Source organism: Schistocerca piceifrons, chromosome 1 (assembly GCF_021461385.2).
Source record: "Schistocerca piceifrons isolate TAMUIC-IGC-003096 chromosome 1, iqSchPice1.1, whole genome shotgun sequence".
NCBI lineage: Eukaryota > Metazoa > Arthropoda > Insecta > Orthoptera > Acrididae > Schistocerca > Schistocerca piceifrons.
Window position 1 is genome coordinate 868228900 of NC_060138.1, and position 15430 is coordinate 868244329.

General features: G+C 40.0%; 1 protein-coding gene across 1 annotated transcript in view; it reads right to left on the minus strand.

Annotated features, from left to right (window-relative positions):
* The window catches only part of LOC124776086 (uncharacterized protein MCAP_0864-like), an 89244-nt gene extending 74100 nt beyond the window's left edge, over positions 1-15144 (minus strand). Inside the window, exon 1 of the mRNA XM_047250931.1 lies at positions 15070-15144. Coding sequence (XP_047106887.1) covers positions 15070-15144 — 75 coding nt within the window. The remainder of the gene's footprint in view (positions 1-15069) is intronic.
* Between the last annotated feature and the right edge of the window lie 286 nt (positions 15145-15430).

Genomic DNA, 15430 nt, shown 5'->3' on the forward strand with positions numbered 1-15430 from the left:
TCCTTAGGAAAAGGGTTTTTAACAGTTGGGCAGACAGACTGGCTTACAGACAGACAGACGGACAACAAGGTGATCCAGTAACAGTTCCGTTTTTACCGACTGAGGCACAGTCCTTGACGACAAGGAAAACGGGCTTTCAGTGATCGGGTGACAATTTAAATAGTAATACAAAACGATAGACACACATTCCTCAATAAAATGGATTATGTACTCGAAATATTCAATACGAAACAAGAGTCAGAAATTGAGGCAAAATGGAAATGCTCAATCAAGCAATCTAAAAAAAAAAAAAAACGATCCTTTATTTTAAGCTGTCACAGCAGACTGTTCAGTCTATAAACAATAAGTTTACAGAACTGTAGACAATACTTTAAAATGAGTCAGTTGATGCTTCTGCACTGTGTCTCAAAGAGCATTAGTTAAAAGAGGTTGCATTACAAACTGTGAACATAACAAGCTACTGATTAGCACCTGATATTTGTAGAAATTAATTCCAATGCGGTAGAAACTGCTTCTTTGTAAAATAAAGGCTTCTTTGTAAAATAAAGGAATAGGTAGAATCATTTGGAACTAATGAAAAGGATTTTGAAATATCAGCAACAGAATAACCATCTTCAACACGTGGAAAACGCATTAATTCAAATTGAAAAAAATTGCAAATCCTCCGCATCTGTGACTTTATCAAATCATTTGCACAGAAAGGACTCCAGCACAGAATTACTAAAATCTGTAACGAAACTATAAAACAGTACTCACAGACGCTTTTAAAAATTCCAGAATGCTGGAAGATCGACAGTACAGAAGAAATGCATTCACAGAAATGAAAACTGTTCGGAATATTGTAAAGAAGGAAACAGAAAGAATCAGAATTGAAATTAATAACGAACAGGCGAATGAAATTTAAACATAAAGATGAGGCTAATGTATTTTGTACCAGAAAAACTAGTTAACCAGATGTCATGCACACATGATATAAAAAACTGAACAGGTAGTACCATAGCATTTCTCATACCAACAAAGATGCAGGAAGTACAGGAAGAAATGTAGCTGCTAAAATTAAATCTCTAATGAGGAATAGATAATATGACATATTCCGTTGTAAAAAAATGTGCAGATATTATCTCTGAAGTACCGACTTGTCCATCTCAACTGGCAAATTTCCACACGGTTTAAATTTGGTGAAGTGAAATCATTTCACAAATAACGAAGGAAAAATAGTACCGAACTGGAGACCTATTTGTCTGCTGTATATATTTAAAAATTTCCAGAAAAACGTTCTTTAAAATGAGTGTCTTCTTTTGTAAATAAGCATAAAATATTAATAGAATCACACAACCAATATTTTCTTCTCTGTGTGAAGTACTACAAGGCACTTGATACTCAGGAACATACCTTGTGCATATTCCTTTACTTATCAGAAGCCTCTGTTACCATCAGTCACAATAATTTACTAAGTAAGATTCGGAAATGGGGTATTAGGGGAGCAGACGTAACTGGATTAAATAACAGCTCATAGAGATAACATATGAAGTCACTACCATCTGTCAGATTTATTAGTAGTCGGACATAAAGATCCCCAAGGTTCCATACTGAGTTCAATTCTGTTTTTACTATACACAAATAATTTCGTTGTAAACAGTAATAATAAAAATTATACTAATTTAATGATGACACCAGCATCTTAACTACAGGAAGTATCAAACAACAACATTAAGCTATCACACAGAATAGAGTAGAGTACTGTGATGCAAACAGATTAATTATAAATCAGGAAAAGACTGTTGCTAAGGGCATATTCACGACACAGAACAGGATACTCACTAATCCTCATCTTGAAATAAATGGACAAACAATTGAAAAAGCAGAGAGTTCAAAAATCTCACTATATCGATACGACAGAAGATAAAGTGTGATAGACACGTAGATTACATAAACAGAAAACTGGAAAAAAAGTCTCATAGTACAAATACCAAGAAACTACATGTCGTACGATAATCTCAGAATCCTATGTTATGATTAGGCTCACTTTGTACTGCAATGTGGAGTAGTATTTTATTGAAACTGTGGAAGAAGTCTGAAATTATTTTGATTTCAGGAAAAGATTATTGTGTCAACTGGATCTTCTGTCAGTTCTTAGAGTATGGAAGGGACAGAGCATGCATCACCCATAGTTAATCTGTACGCAACTACCACATAAGTCAAATAAGTGGTATGCATGTACAGCCGACAAATACAGCAGTATCACATAAAGGCATACTCCATCCTGGCATGAAATTTGGTCCAACCGCAGTTGAACCAGGATCTGTCTTCCTCTCGGATTCCTGTTTTGAATTCAGAGAGTTTACAGGAATTTAATTGTTTGTATCTGCACCTGCAGTATTATTGTTATTACGCTCTAAGAAACAAGAAAGACGTACCACGAAGGAATTATCCGAGAAGGAATGCAATCGGTAGATGTGATGTACAAATGCTTACAATTTCAGATAAACTGAATGATTTATTCCCGAGAAAGAATATCACAAATTGGGCAAGTCAACAGTGTTTTGGTCCACCTCTGGGCCTTATTCAAGAAGTTATTGGTTTTGGCGTTGATTGACAATATTGTCGGATGTCCTCCAGTGGGATAATGTCCGAAATTTTGTCCAATTGGCCCGTTAGATCGTCAAAACCCGGAGCTGTTTGGAGGGCCCTGCCGATAATGCCCGAATGTTCTCAATTGGGGAGAGATCCGGCGGCCTTGATGGACAATGCAGGGTTTCTCAATCACAAGGACAAGCGGTAGAAACCCTCGCCGAGTAGGGACGGACATTATCTTGCTGAATGTAAGTCCAGGATGGCTTGCCACGAGCAGCAACAAAACGGGGCGTAGAATACCGTCAACGCCGGCCGCGGTGGCCGAGCGGTTCTAGGCGCTTCAGTCTGGAACCGCGCGACTGCTACGGTCGCAGGTTCGAATCCTGCCTCGGGCATGGATGTGTGTACTGTCCTTAGGTTAGTTAGATTTAAGTATTTGTAAGTTCTAGGGGACTGATGATTTCCGATGTTAAGTCCAATAGTGCTCAGAGCCAATTCCGTCAACGTACCGTTGCGCTGTAAGGGTGCCGCGCATGGCAATCAAAGGGGCCCTGCTTTGAAATGAAATGGGACCCCGGCCCATCACTCCTGGTTGTCGGGCCATATGGTAGGCAACACTCAACTTGATATGCCAGCGTGCTATCTTTAAACACGTCTTTGCTGGTTATGGTGCCCAATTCAAAGCGGGACGCGTCGCTGAAGACAATTCTACTCCAGTCACACATATCAAACCGATGGTTACTAAAGTTAATAAATCCGTCAGAAACACCAGGAGAATGTCCATGCTAGAAACGGAAGACGAGCAGTTGCTAACATCCCACACAGACAGTGAATGGACATTATTTAGCTCCGGTATGACGGGCGTAGATGGATTATGCCCAAAGTGTAAACTGATTGTAAATCCCGCTCTGGAGACGTGTGTGCCAAGTATGTGGGTTAAAGATGTAAAGGACCCTTCGAGGTTTAACCTTCAGATCAGGAAAATGCTGCGGAATCGGAGATTATTACACTTTAGGCTCAAAAAAGAGTGTGCAAATGCTGACAGGCAAAATTTAATAGAAATTATTGCGTCCGTAAGATGAGCAATGCGCGAAGCATATAACAACTTTCATCGTCATACTTTAGCGATAGATTTTGCCGAGAACCCCAGAAAATTCTTTTTGTTAATGTCAATGTTACTTACCAACAGCCTTGTAACTTAAGATATCATTTTGTTTTATTTTGAACGCTACCAATTTCAGTATTTCACTATGTCAACTTCAGGCCCATGCATAATAATAGAGTACACATGTAGTGTGCATCAGGGTGTACAAAGCAAGCTTACAGAAAGTGACGGCTAATCATAACAGCGCTTAAACTACAAATGACAGTAGTGACGTTAAACTAACTCTCTGTGTACATCCAGCACTATAGACTAAAACATATGTACATATTGGTTAGTGGCGTAAAACCAAATCTTTGTGTACATCCAGCACAATAGACTAAAACGTGTGTACATATTTGTTAGTCATAGAACTATTTAACACCACAGATTTACAAGAGAATATGCAAAAACATTAAAAACTAAAGAATATATAATTAGAAGCTCCGTTGAAAAGAAACTTGTCGTTTTCTTTTTTTTAATATATAGAATCCTATAAAATTCTTACAGCTGAGGAAACCCCTAGTATATGTCAGGACCTATCTTCACGTAAAGGAAAATGTCACACAGTAATCCATGAAGTACAATAGTATGCATATTTACAGCCTAGGTACTATCACAACTGGTGTTATAATTAGTTGCCACAGCATAAAAAAAAAAAAAAAAAAAAAAAAAAAAACTGAACTTGACGCAAAACCCAAGGACATTCGACATATTAAGAAAAAAAACAGCATGCAGAAAGCACGCTAAGAATATTCACAAATGAAAAGCATCTCGAAACAGAAAGATGTGATTTGATTTCCTCAAATCCTATTTAACGAAGAAGAGTCCTCCAAGTTCTCAGCCGACAATGTCATACTATTTCCGTGGGACTGAAAGCCAATACCCTAAAGACCTATCTGTAGATGACGAACCCATCTAAATAATAAGACATTGCAAGCTGTGTCGCGATGGGTAACGTGGGTATGTAAAAAGATCAAAGGTAAGTGAGTGTCCAAGGACCACCATATCATCAAAGTTAAAGCCCACAAAGTGAGTAACGTATTTGCGCGCCAAGGAGGCACCTAGCGCGAAAAAGAGTTTGTTCACTGGAACCATATTATAAAGTACTCGTGGGGTAAGCAATATTACTCAAAGCTCGGCCAGTAACGTAGTAGTCCAAGGCAATGAAAGAAAGTGTTAGTGCCAGTCCAAATATGTACAGAATCTCAAACCGCTTATGTCCCACGGTGTTAGCCTATAAACTCACAAATTTTATAACTAACGTCAGGTCAACATCAAACTCCATGAACACCGAAAATTGTATCGAGTAAGAATATCATAGCATTCCCCGTAAGCTGTATGGAGGAGTAAGGAAAACGCTGACACGCAGATAAACTATTCGCGTCCTAATGATATTCATAAAATGCAGTCAAGACGTACCGAATTCCCACTGCGCAATGTGACATTTTACGTCTAGAAATGCAACTGGCTAAATGGTGATATCTGACAATAGATAACACCAATTCCCACCATAAGAAACCAGTACAACACTTCATTGCCCTATTATAAAAGTACCGTACAAGATAAAGAGAAACCGAAAACATGGTCACTAGTAAAACCATGTTGTCTACCAAGAGAGTAAACTGTTATAAAGTAGAATACGAAGAGTGGCAAGAAACGACCAAAATCTACGAGCTCACAAGAAGGTGACATATTTTATGCCCTTGCCAAACAAATCAGTGCGTTACAGTAATGGTGAAAAAGTACATTCATACCAAGATTCTTAGACAGCAAAATTATAAGTGAAGAAAAATTTATATTGTCGGAAACTTAATGGTCAAACATATAAATGCTTAAATTAATATAGAAGAATATAAATATACGTGAACAAAATTAACACCTGTACTCAAAAGAAAAGCCCAAAGTAACAAAATGAAATGGGGCATGAGTAGACACTGACGTGCCACTTTCACCATGGGTTATTCAAGCTAAATTAAAACGGTAATATAGTTATGACGGAGAACGCCCCATAGGAATACATTGAGTCACTAACAAACTGCATACGTCACCCGCAGAACTGACTATATCACGGTGAAACTCCTCTAAAGTCCAGTATCGGGGAATTGCAACGTCAAAGAAATGATGGAAGCCTAAATAGTGACAGCAAGCTAGGTATTCACAACCAAAACCGTAAGACCACCGCGCCCTATTATAGGTCAAATTGATCTTTTGTAAGACAAACACTTCTACAAAACAGCCCCGCTGGACTAATGATAGGAGAACCCACTGAGAAACACAATCATGTGAAGAAGAAACTAGTCTGTACTTAAAAAGGACGTCATATGTTGACCGACAACTGTAAAACGCAATGCAATAATCTATTCGACCTCAAGTCAAGATTACTTCAATTCAGCGAATCCAATATTTCCAACTAAACCCAAATGTGTTGGTCCAGTTTTGCGATAAAGAAACACAAAAGTGCTTCACTATTACTGAAATCGACCCATGAAAATTATAATCATCAGATTACGGTAACTGACATTGATAATTCCTTAGCCAGCCAATGTTCCCTGTCCATGATGGCCCAACAGAGCCAGAAAATTCTGGTAATGTGTAAAATCACCGAGAGGGTCGAAGACTTCTATACAGTTACTCGTCGACCAGTCTTGTGCAGCAGTAACAGACAACGAAATAAAAGCTGAAGTTTTAAATTTCACGGTTATGAAATCACTCACGGAAGAGGACCAGGGTTTGACTTTCGTACAGACACCACATATATTTGGCATTCATAACAAAGACAAGCAACTGGAAGAGTGGAAAACAAGTAAGTCACCAGATTCAGTTGGAATCCTAATTTGGTTTTACAGAGAGTACTTCGCAGCATTGGGCACTTACTTAGCCTGTAGCGAATCTCTCGCCCAGTGAAAAGACCCAGGCGAACTGGAAAAAGTACAGGTGACTCCTGTAGATAAGAAAGGTAAAAGAACTGACCCACGTAATTAAAGACAAATATCCTTAGCATCGGTTTGCTGCAAAATTCTTGAACACTTTCTAAGTAGGAATATACGTAATAAATTTCCTTGAGGTAGAAAAGCTTCTGTTCACAGATCAGTACGGATTTAGAAACCATCGCCTGTGCTAAACTCATATTGCCATTTTCTCACATGATATCCATGGATGGAGGGCAACAGGCAGAGTCCATATTCCTTGATTTCCAGAAAGCGTTTGACACAGTGCGCCACTACAGATTGTTGGTGAAGGTCCGAGCACATGGTTTAAGTTCCAAGATATGTGAGTGGCTCAAGGCCTTTTTAAGTAACAAAACCCAGCATGTGGTGTCGACGGCGAGTATTCATCAGAGGCAAGAGTATTGTGAGGAATTCCCCAGGGAGGTGTGATACGGAGGCTTTTATTCACTATATAACATAAACGACCTGACGGGCAGGATGAACAGCAATTAACGACGCTGCGGTGTGTGGGAAGATGCCGCCGTTGAGTGACTGTGAGAATATTGAAGATGACTTAGACAGAATTTCTATTTGGTTTGATGAATAGCAGCTCGTTCTAAACGTAGAAAAATTAAATTAATAAGGAGGAGAAGAGGTCCTTTAACGTTCGAATATTGCATTAGTAGACTGCAGCTTGAGAAAGTCACATCGATTAAATATCTAGGCGTAATGTTGCAAAGCGATATGAAACAGAAGGAGAACGTCAGGTTAGTAGCAGGGAAGGCGTATGCTCGATTTTGTTTCATTGCGAGAATTTTTGGAAAGTGTAGCTCAGCGACAAAAGAGATAGCGTGTAGAATGCTAGTGCGACGCATTCTTCAGTACTGTTCGAGAGTTTGGGATCGCCAACAGGTCAGATTGAAGGAAGACATCGCAGAAATTCAGAGGTGGGCTGCTAAGTGAGCTGTAGATTGGATGAGCACGCAAGTAGTACCGAAGTGTTTCGTGAGCTCAAATGGAAATCCCTGGAGGAAAGACGATGCTCTTTCAGCAAGGCCTTATTGTGCAAAATTTAGAGAACCAGCAACTGAGGCCGACTGGAAGGCAGTAGTTAAAGGACCGACTGATACATCGCATGGCAGGCGTGGGCGATGTCGGTATCTTGCAAACGATTCTGCGAGGCAGGTTTATGACACCGCTCGCAGGCTAGAAGGCACAGCCCGCCCATAGCTGCGCGAAATTTACAAGAATTCACCAAATCCACGCCTGCACTTATTCATGGCACAGCAGTGCTTAGTTACGTTCAGAAATGAAAAATTTTGCACTTCACAAAACGAACATTTAAAGCAAGTTGCCCGGCGAGCATTGTATACAAATGTGAAGTAATCGGGCAGCACAGGGCACCACGCGGACAAATTGGTGACACGACTGCCTGCTTTTAGCCTCCGGGCTCGCTTATTTATACTTATTTTCCCTATGCCTCTGACATAGTTCCTCTGGAGGGGGCAAGAGGAATGCTATTTGATAAAAATGATAAAATGTGTGTGAAATCTTATGGGACTTAACTACTAAGGTCATCAGTCCCTATGTTTACACACTACTTAACCTAAATTATCCTACGGACAAACACACACACCCATGCCCGAGGTAGGACTCTAACCTCCGCCGGGACCAGCCGCACAGTTCATGACTGCAGCGCCTAGACTGTTCGGTTAATCCCGCGCGGCAATGCTATTTGATAGCGTCAGCTCTCCTCAGCCCTCTTCCCCTTTTTCGCTCCACCATTCTTTCCTTCAATAAACAGTCCCTCCTCAAACAATGTCCAGTTAAGTTCCGTTTTCTCTTTCTGATGACTTTTAGCAGATTTCTTTCTTCTCCAACTCTTCTTAATACTTCTTCATTCCTTACTCTGTCTTCCAATTTCACTTTTTCCATTCTTCTCCACATTCACATCTCTAGTGCCTCCAATATTCTTTCATCTTCCTTCCTCAATGTCCAGGTCTCCGCACCACACAGTACAACGCTCCAGGTGTAACATTTGGCAAGTCTTTTCCGTAGATCTTTGTTTAGTGGCCCGCAAAATAATTTCTGTTTCCTCTTGTATCCTTCTTTTGCCACTGAAATTCTTTTCCTAATTTCTGTTGAGCAATACACGTCATCCATTACTATACTTCCAAAGTAATTGAAGTTCACTTGTTCTATTTCCTCTCCCCCTGTTTTCATACAGCGTTTTCTCCCGTTCCTCCAATTACCATGCTTTTCGTTTTCTTCTTGTTAATCTTCATTCCATATTCTTCTAATTTTGTGTTTAGATTATCTAACATTTGTTCCATCTCTGTTGCACCCCCTGCCGCTACAACCGTGTCGTCTGCAAATCTTATACACTCCACTCTCCGACCCCCTATACAACACCTCTCCTTTCATCCAAACTTTCATTAATAATTTCCTCCAGATAGAAATTGAACAGTGTTGGTGAAAAAAAAAAACAACCTTGTCTTACCCCTCTTCCCAGTTCCATTTCTTCACTCATTACACTTCCTATTCTTACTTTTGTTCTCTGGTTCAAATATAAATTTCTGATTTGCCGGCGGAGGTTCGAGTCCTCCCTCGCGCATGTGTGTGTGTGTGTGTGTGTGTGTGTGTGTGTGTGTGTGTGTGTGTGTTCGTCCTTAGGATAATTTATGTTAAGTAGTGTGTAAGCTTAGGGACTGATGACAGTTAAGTCCCATATGATTTCCCACACATTTGAATTTTTTTTCTAATTATCCATCTATCCCTCCAGTCAATTCCATGTTTCCTTAGGATTACCATCAGTTTGTCCAATCTAGCACAGTCAAAATCCTTCTCACGACGAATGAACACAACATACATCTTCCTTTTCTTCTCCATGTACCTCTCCCCTATCACTCTCAGTAGCCCAGTGGCATCTCTAGTTCCCACTCCTCGCCTGAAACCATGTTCATCTCCTATTACGAAATTCAACTTTCCATATAGCCTTCTGTTGAGCGTCCTCATCAAAACTTTGCCTGCAAGCGATATCAGGCTCACTGTTCTATGTTCCTCACACTTTTTGCTGTTCTTTTTTCTTTTCTGCGGATATTAAGTCCTTTGGCCATTTTCTTGACATGTATATTTGATTACACGATTCAATCAACTCCCTTTTCCCTTCTTTCTCCAATGACTTTAACAGTTCCACAGGAATCTCATCAGTTCCCATTGCCTTTCTATTTTTCATCTCCCTCATAGGTGCTTCAATCTCACTAGTTAGTATTGCACTTCCTTTGTCATCATCTGCAACTTTATCTTCTTCTTCTGTCCCAAGCTCTTCTTCACATGGTCGGCTGTCTGCAGCGTATAGCCCTAGAATCAGATGTCAGATATTAAATATGTTCACCAGTAGCGTGATACTGGAACCTGAAACGACGATACAAATTATTTTTGCCTGGGAGGGATCCGGACACAGCAGCTTTCGCTGTTGTCTCATAGCTACGAATAGACATTAAATAGTTATTGTTTCTTCACCGGTAACGATATGTGCACATGTTCGGCTAGGGGTAACGCAACGAATAGTTCTATGCTGCCCGCACATATCGCCGTTGTCGACCCAACACGCAACTGTCAAATTCTCCTTAGTTTTGTTATTTCCTGAAAAGACAGAGAATGTTCTTGCGAGATCGACTAGATACATTCATGGTATACCAATCAAAGATTCTGAATGAATTCCAGAGTGATGTGACATCGACTTATCAAGTATGTGTTTACAGACTGGGTAGATTACTAATCTCGTTGTATACGTTGAAAATTGTCTGTATCAGCCATCACAAGGGTAATGAGGAGGCGATGAACGCAGCATTTGGTCGCTTGCTCCTTGAAAATTTCGATGCACCGCAAAGAGAAATTGGCAGTAGCTCTCAGTTCCAAACTGGTGCGAGAGTAACATTTTACCTCCTCTGTGACAAAGCTACAAACAGGTATATCGAATTCAGAACATCTTTAGAAATTTTGTCGTCATAAGACGTCTCGCTACGTTCAGTAACAAGTAGAGGTAAGAAACATAAAATACTGGGGAACTGCTTCTGAAAATATACAAACTGTCAATTCAATCGTACCACTGAATACTCTGTTAACTGTTTTTCATACAGCAACAACTCTAACAGCCACATTTTCGTATTTACGTTGTCGTCTGGTAAAGTTACTGGAGACACCATTCGTATTAGTGTAGTGCATATTAATGGCGTGTGCCGTTAGGTTACTGAACAACATGGACGCAAATATCAGAGAAACTACCAACAATATATTCCACCTCTTTATCGAAAACCGTCTGATGATGCCCAGGTAGTTTTTCGATCCCATACAAGTAGCGACTTGTCGATTCTGAGTTAAACCACGTTTAAAGCGCAATTCTCAAAGCGAAACAAACAAAAACAAACAAAAGGAAACAAAACCAACTTTCTTGGTGGTTGATGGATAAGTGGCGAGAAAGGAAACACAGGTGGGTGCCAAATTAGAATATGTGCAGTAGGTGTGTTTGCCAAAGTAGCTTCTTGGTGCTGTCTTCCAGATCGCTTTTGTTGCTCTACAACTGCAAAACCTCATTTTATGGCACCAGATGTCAGCTGCGAAGAGCACAGTCCTGTGGAGCACTTCGTAACACAAAACACCTTCTTTGTCCCACCAGAAGTATATCAATAACAATACATTTTGTGGGCATTACAGGCCATCGTTTGAGATACTGTTTGTTATGACTTACCCAATATTTTCTCCTTATGAAGTTACCGTACAGTATTTCAAATCGCCATCAGACCGCAGTGATTTAGGTTTACGGTGACCTCCTTAAATCTCTTATTGGAAATACCAGGATCAATCCTTCGAAAGGGCACAGTCAACCCCCTTCCCCATCCCTCCCAGGTCGAGATCCTGCTTCGAGTCTAATCACGTTTTCGGCGAGATGTAATACAGTGATCGTTCATCTTTTCTTTTAACCTAAGTATGTCTACTGAAGGTAAGTATCGCACTTGCCGGTTATCGGATACCCTGTCACTGACCATAGTAGTAAATCGCAGAAGCGTCCTTCATCAATGCCTCTTTGTCTTCCAGAATGTGGTGATTAATTTATCTGAAAACCATCTTACCAGCAAAGACTTTCTCGATAGCAGTCACTCCATACAGGGAGCAGGTGTTTCGAATTGCCTCCACTGCTTTCACCCTTTTATCAAACACAAACACAACACAATATCACAGATGTTAGACTTTGCTCTGGTTTAGACTCTGTCTATGCGGAAGTGACGATCTTCATAACATCAAAAATGAGAAATATTCAAGCTGTCATGGCACAAGCTGTACTACAAACCTTCAACAAAATAGTTAAATACGCTTATAGCGACATGCCAAATGAAAGCGCCACGGAGCATGCTGGTAACAGAGGTCGGATGTCGCAATCACTTGGGCAGACGTCGGTCTGTATCAAATGACCACTGGTTGATGGTGCTGAAAATGGTCTTACCAGGGTAGATACCTACGAGCCTTTCACAAACATGTTTCCACAACAGTGTTCTATTACTGGCTGATTAGAAAGTGAACAGAACTGTCTCTGACCTTCTGTCAGTCTGATGCTCTTGGCAGACAATGGATTATGGGTTAAAAAAGGAAGGAAAAGGATGGGTTTGATATTACTGAAATGTGTTCCCACATGACGTTGACTACTAGAACACGAATCGATTATTCACAACAGCAGATCAAGTGGAAGTCAACTCTTCTCGTTCCACGTGCTGCGTACCCCATAACGACAAACACATGATGCTAAGATAAGTGACATTCGGTGGTTAGTTGGACCGAGGCTAACTTGTAATGGCTAAGGTGTGTGTTAAATTCCTGCTGGGGGTACCATTTTTTAACAGCCACAAACACACCATCTTCACCTCCAGCGACTCGAAAAGTAAAGAATCCAGGATTGTGCCATGGTTCCAAATCAACAACAAACATGTCCATTCGCTACTGAATGGAACAGTGCTGGATTAGTTTTGGTTGTCAGAGGCAGAAGTTGCTGCTTGCAGGAACTCTGTCTCTAGTAAACTTTCTTCCACTAGTAATGTTATTTCAGTAAGGTCATAGGACGTTCATCTGTTATTTTAAGTGACCTTGAGATTTTGAAAATACTCATACTGGACTGGGATTCGAGCACTGATTCCAATTATTCTCTGCATTTGAACCCTTCGATGTGATACTGTCCCATTTATTTCGTTGTTTCCTCATGATGCCTAAACTCCTCTAGGTCTCTATGAACGTTGTGATCGTAACTAGTAGGAAAAGAGAAATTCATAGTTGACACCTCTTCGTGTGGGGTCAACATCAGCATCGTGTGGGGTTGGGGTCCCAGGCAGCACAGAACTATTCGTTGCGTTACCTGTAGCCGAACTTATGCACATCTCGCTATTGATTAAGTGACAGTAAACATTTCAGGTCTATTCGTAGCTAAAAAAGAAATGTGGAAGGTACCGGGTTCGAGTCCCTGACAGGCAGTAATCATTTGTATCGTAGTTTCAGGTCCTGGTATAACGCTGTTGATGAACATATTTAACATCTAACATTTGATTGTACTTATTTAACAATTCATATAAGCACTGGGTTCTAGTCCCAGTCCATCACCCCAACTTTACTTGATGGCGTTTCACATTGGTGCATTGCACTTTATTAAATACCTTTCATGGTTACTTCTCAGGTGCAGTATAACCTTCATGGGGTTCCCAGTGCAGTGCTAAACGTATCATCATTTATTTGCAGGTTTGGATATTTGGCCTTGTAAACTGACACTAGTGAACACTTCGATATTTTACACCTCTTTATGCCTAGCTGAGTCTCGATCAGACACACAAGCTTTGTTTGGTTAACTGTGATTTCAAATTTGGATCACAAACAACAACCCATCGTGTCATTTAATGAGTGTTATAAGACCACAGACGGGCCACTTATTGTAACGAAGTTTAATTTATAAGCATTAGGTACTGTCTCATCTCTAATAATATGTTTTCTAATATTTGTTGTATCGTGGTATTAGTTTACATCTGGACTGACTGCCATAATGAGCAGTGTTCTCTAGTAGTGTCTTGTGGTAACCATTGAGTAAAACCAAACAACTGTACCTCATAGTTTTTCCACATGTAGAGGACCTGCGACACAGCTACGTTATGTTAGTTGCATTCAGCAGTAGTCCAATTTTGCTGTTGTCAGGTGTACATTACGACCTAACTACTCATAGCTGATCGAATAGCCATCGAAGGTTTGGTTGATCGTAAGTTGATGAAATTAACATCAAAAGCGATAACTAGCTAAACTATCTCTCTGTTGAATCAATTTACATAAATCCTAATTTTGCCAAACGACAACCCATCTACAAATGGATACCAATCGTCAGTATCAGAGAACAGTTTACATTTTGCATGTTATACTTTATGTACAAGGTGTCGCCTTTAAAACTACTTCATAGGAACTTACGTAACTTTCACTCTCTAACCCATATTTACTGGTGTGTAAGCTTTATTTAAATTTTCATTAAAAGCTGCAAGAACAATTTCTGGGCCAATGCCAAAAGGAACTGTAAATGCCTTAGAATGCTTCCAAAGGAACAAATTCATATTTCACCATATGTTCCATACAGTTCGGAAGTTTTTAGTTACAACAATAACTAATGATCTTACGATTTTCAAGCTTTCGAAATGTTACAAATTACACTGCAAGCGTTGATCAATGCCCTCCGTCATCTCAAGGATAACTCGGATGAAACAAGCTTCATCACATAAGCAAAGTAATACATCAATATATGCAAAATACAGCAGTGTTACAGAACACAGGTAATAAAACATACACCAATCTTCAACGCTTCGCCTAAGTAATTTAGTGCATTTCTTATTGAGGACATGGTAGGCAAGATTCCGAAAACAAATTCAGCAGCTTTGGAGCTTACAGAATGATATACTAACACTCCTTCTCTTTCGAATCAACTGAAAAATGAGTAAATAAAGGAAGACGGTCAACAGTATGACATGTTACCACAGGTAGCGCTAAATAATGCACGTCAGCCAGTCTACTAACTATCTCTCTTGTAGCTTTAGCTCTATGTGAAAATCTGAATACTCCCAAAATTTACAATGTCTTCTTACCCTAACACATACCCACATCGATCTGTAGTAAGACGAATGACAGACATACAACTGTCCACATAAAGTACATTTAGTTGCATACGTGTGCGTGGGTTATATCTTGGAACCCCACAAACTACAAACACTTATAACTTTCAACTTACTGGTCAAATATAAAACAGTAGGGCTTTTTGGGTCTGTATCCACCAAATCTGCACATGAAATACTGCGTTTTTGGCAGGATCTTACAAACTACGCTATATTGTCTCATTATGTCTTGAAATATTACCTGCTCACGTCGTTCCAGTTCCTTCTGGTGTTCACTCCTAAGAGCTGCGAGCTTTGCTTCGCATTCTGCTTCCATTTCTTGACGCAGTGCGGCCTCAGATGACCCACCATCTGTAAAAGTACATACGAGTCATTTTCGATGACCGAGCAGTACACTTATTTTTAGACATTCGGGAATGAAATGTGGTTTACAACATTAATTAGATATGTATCTAATGTAATATTGGCCAGGAGGAAAGACGTGGCTTACGCTTTTTGCGTGAGAACGAGGACTTTGTCTTACCAGACGACAAAGGAAATGCAACTGTGATTCTGAACACTGACGACTTCCACCTGAAGGAGCTAAATTTATTCGAAGATGA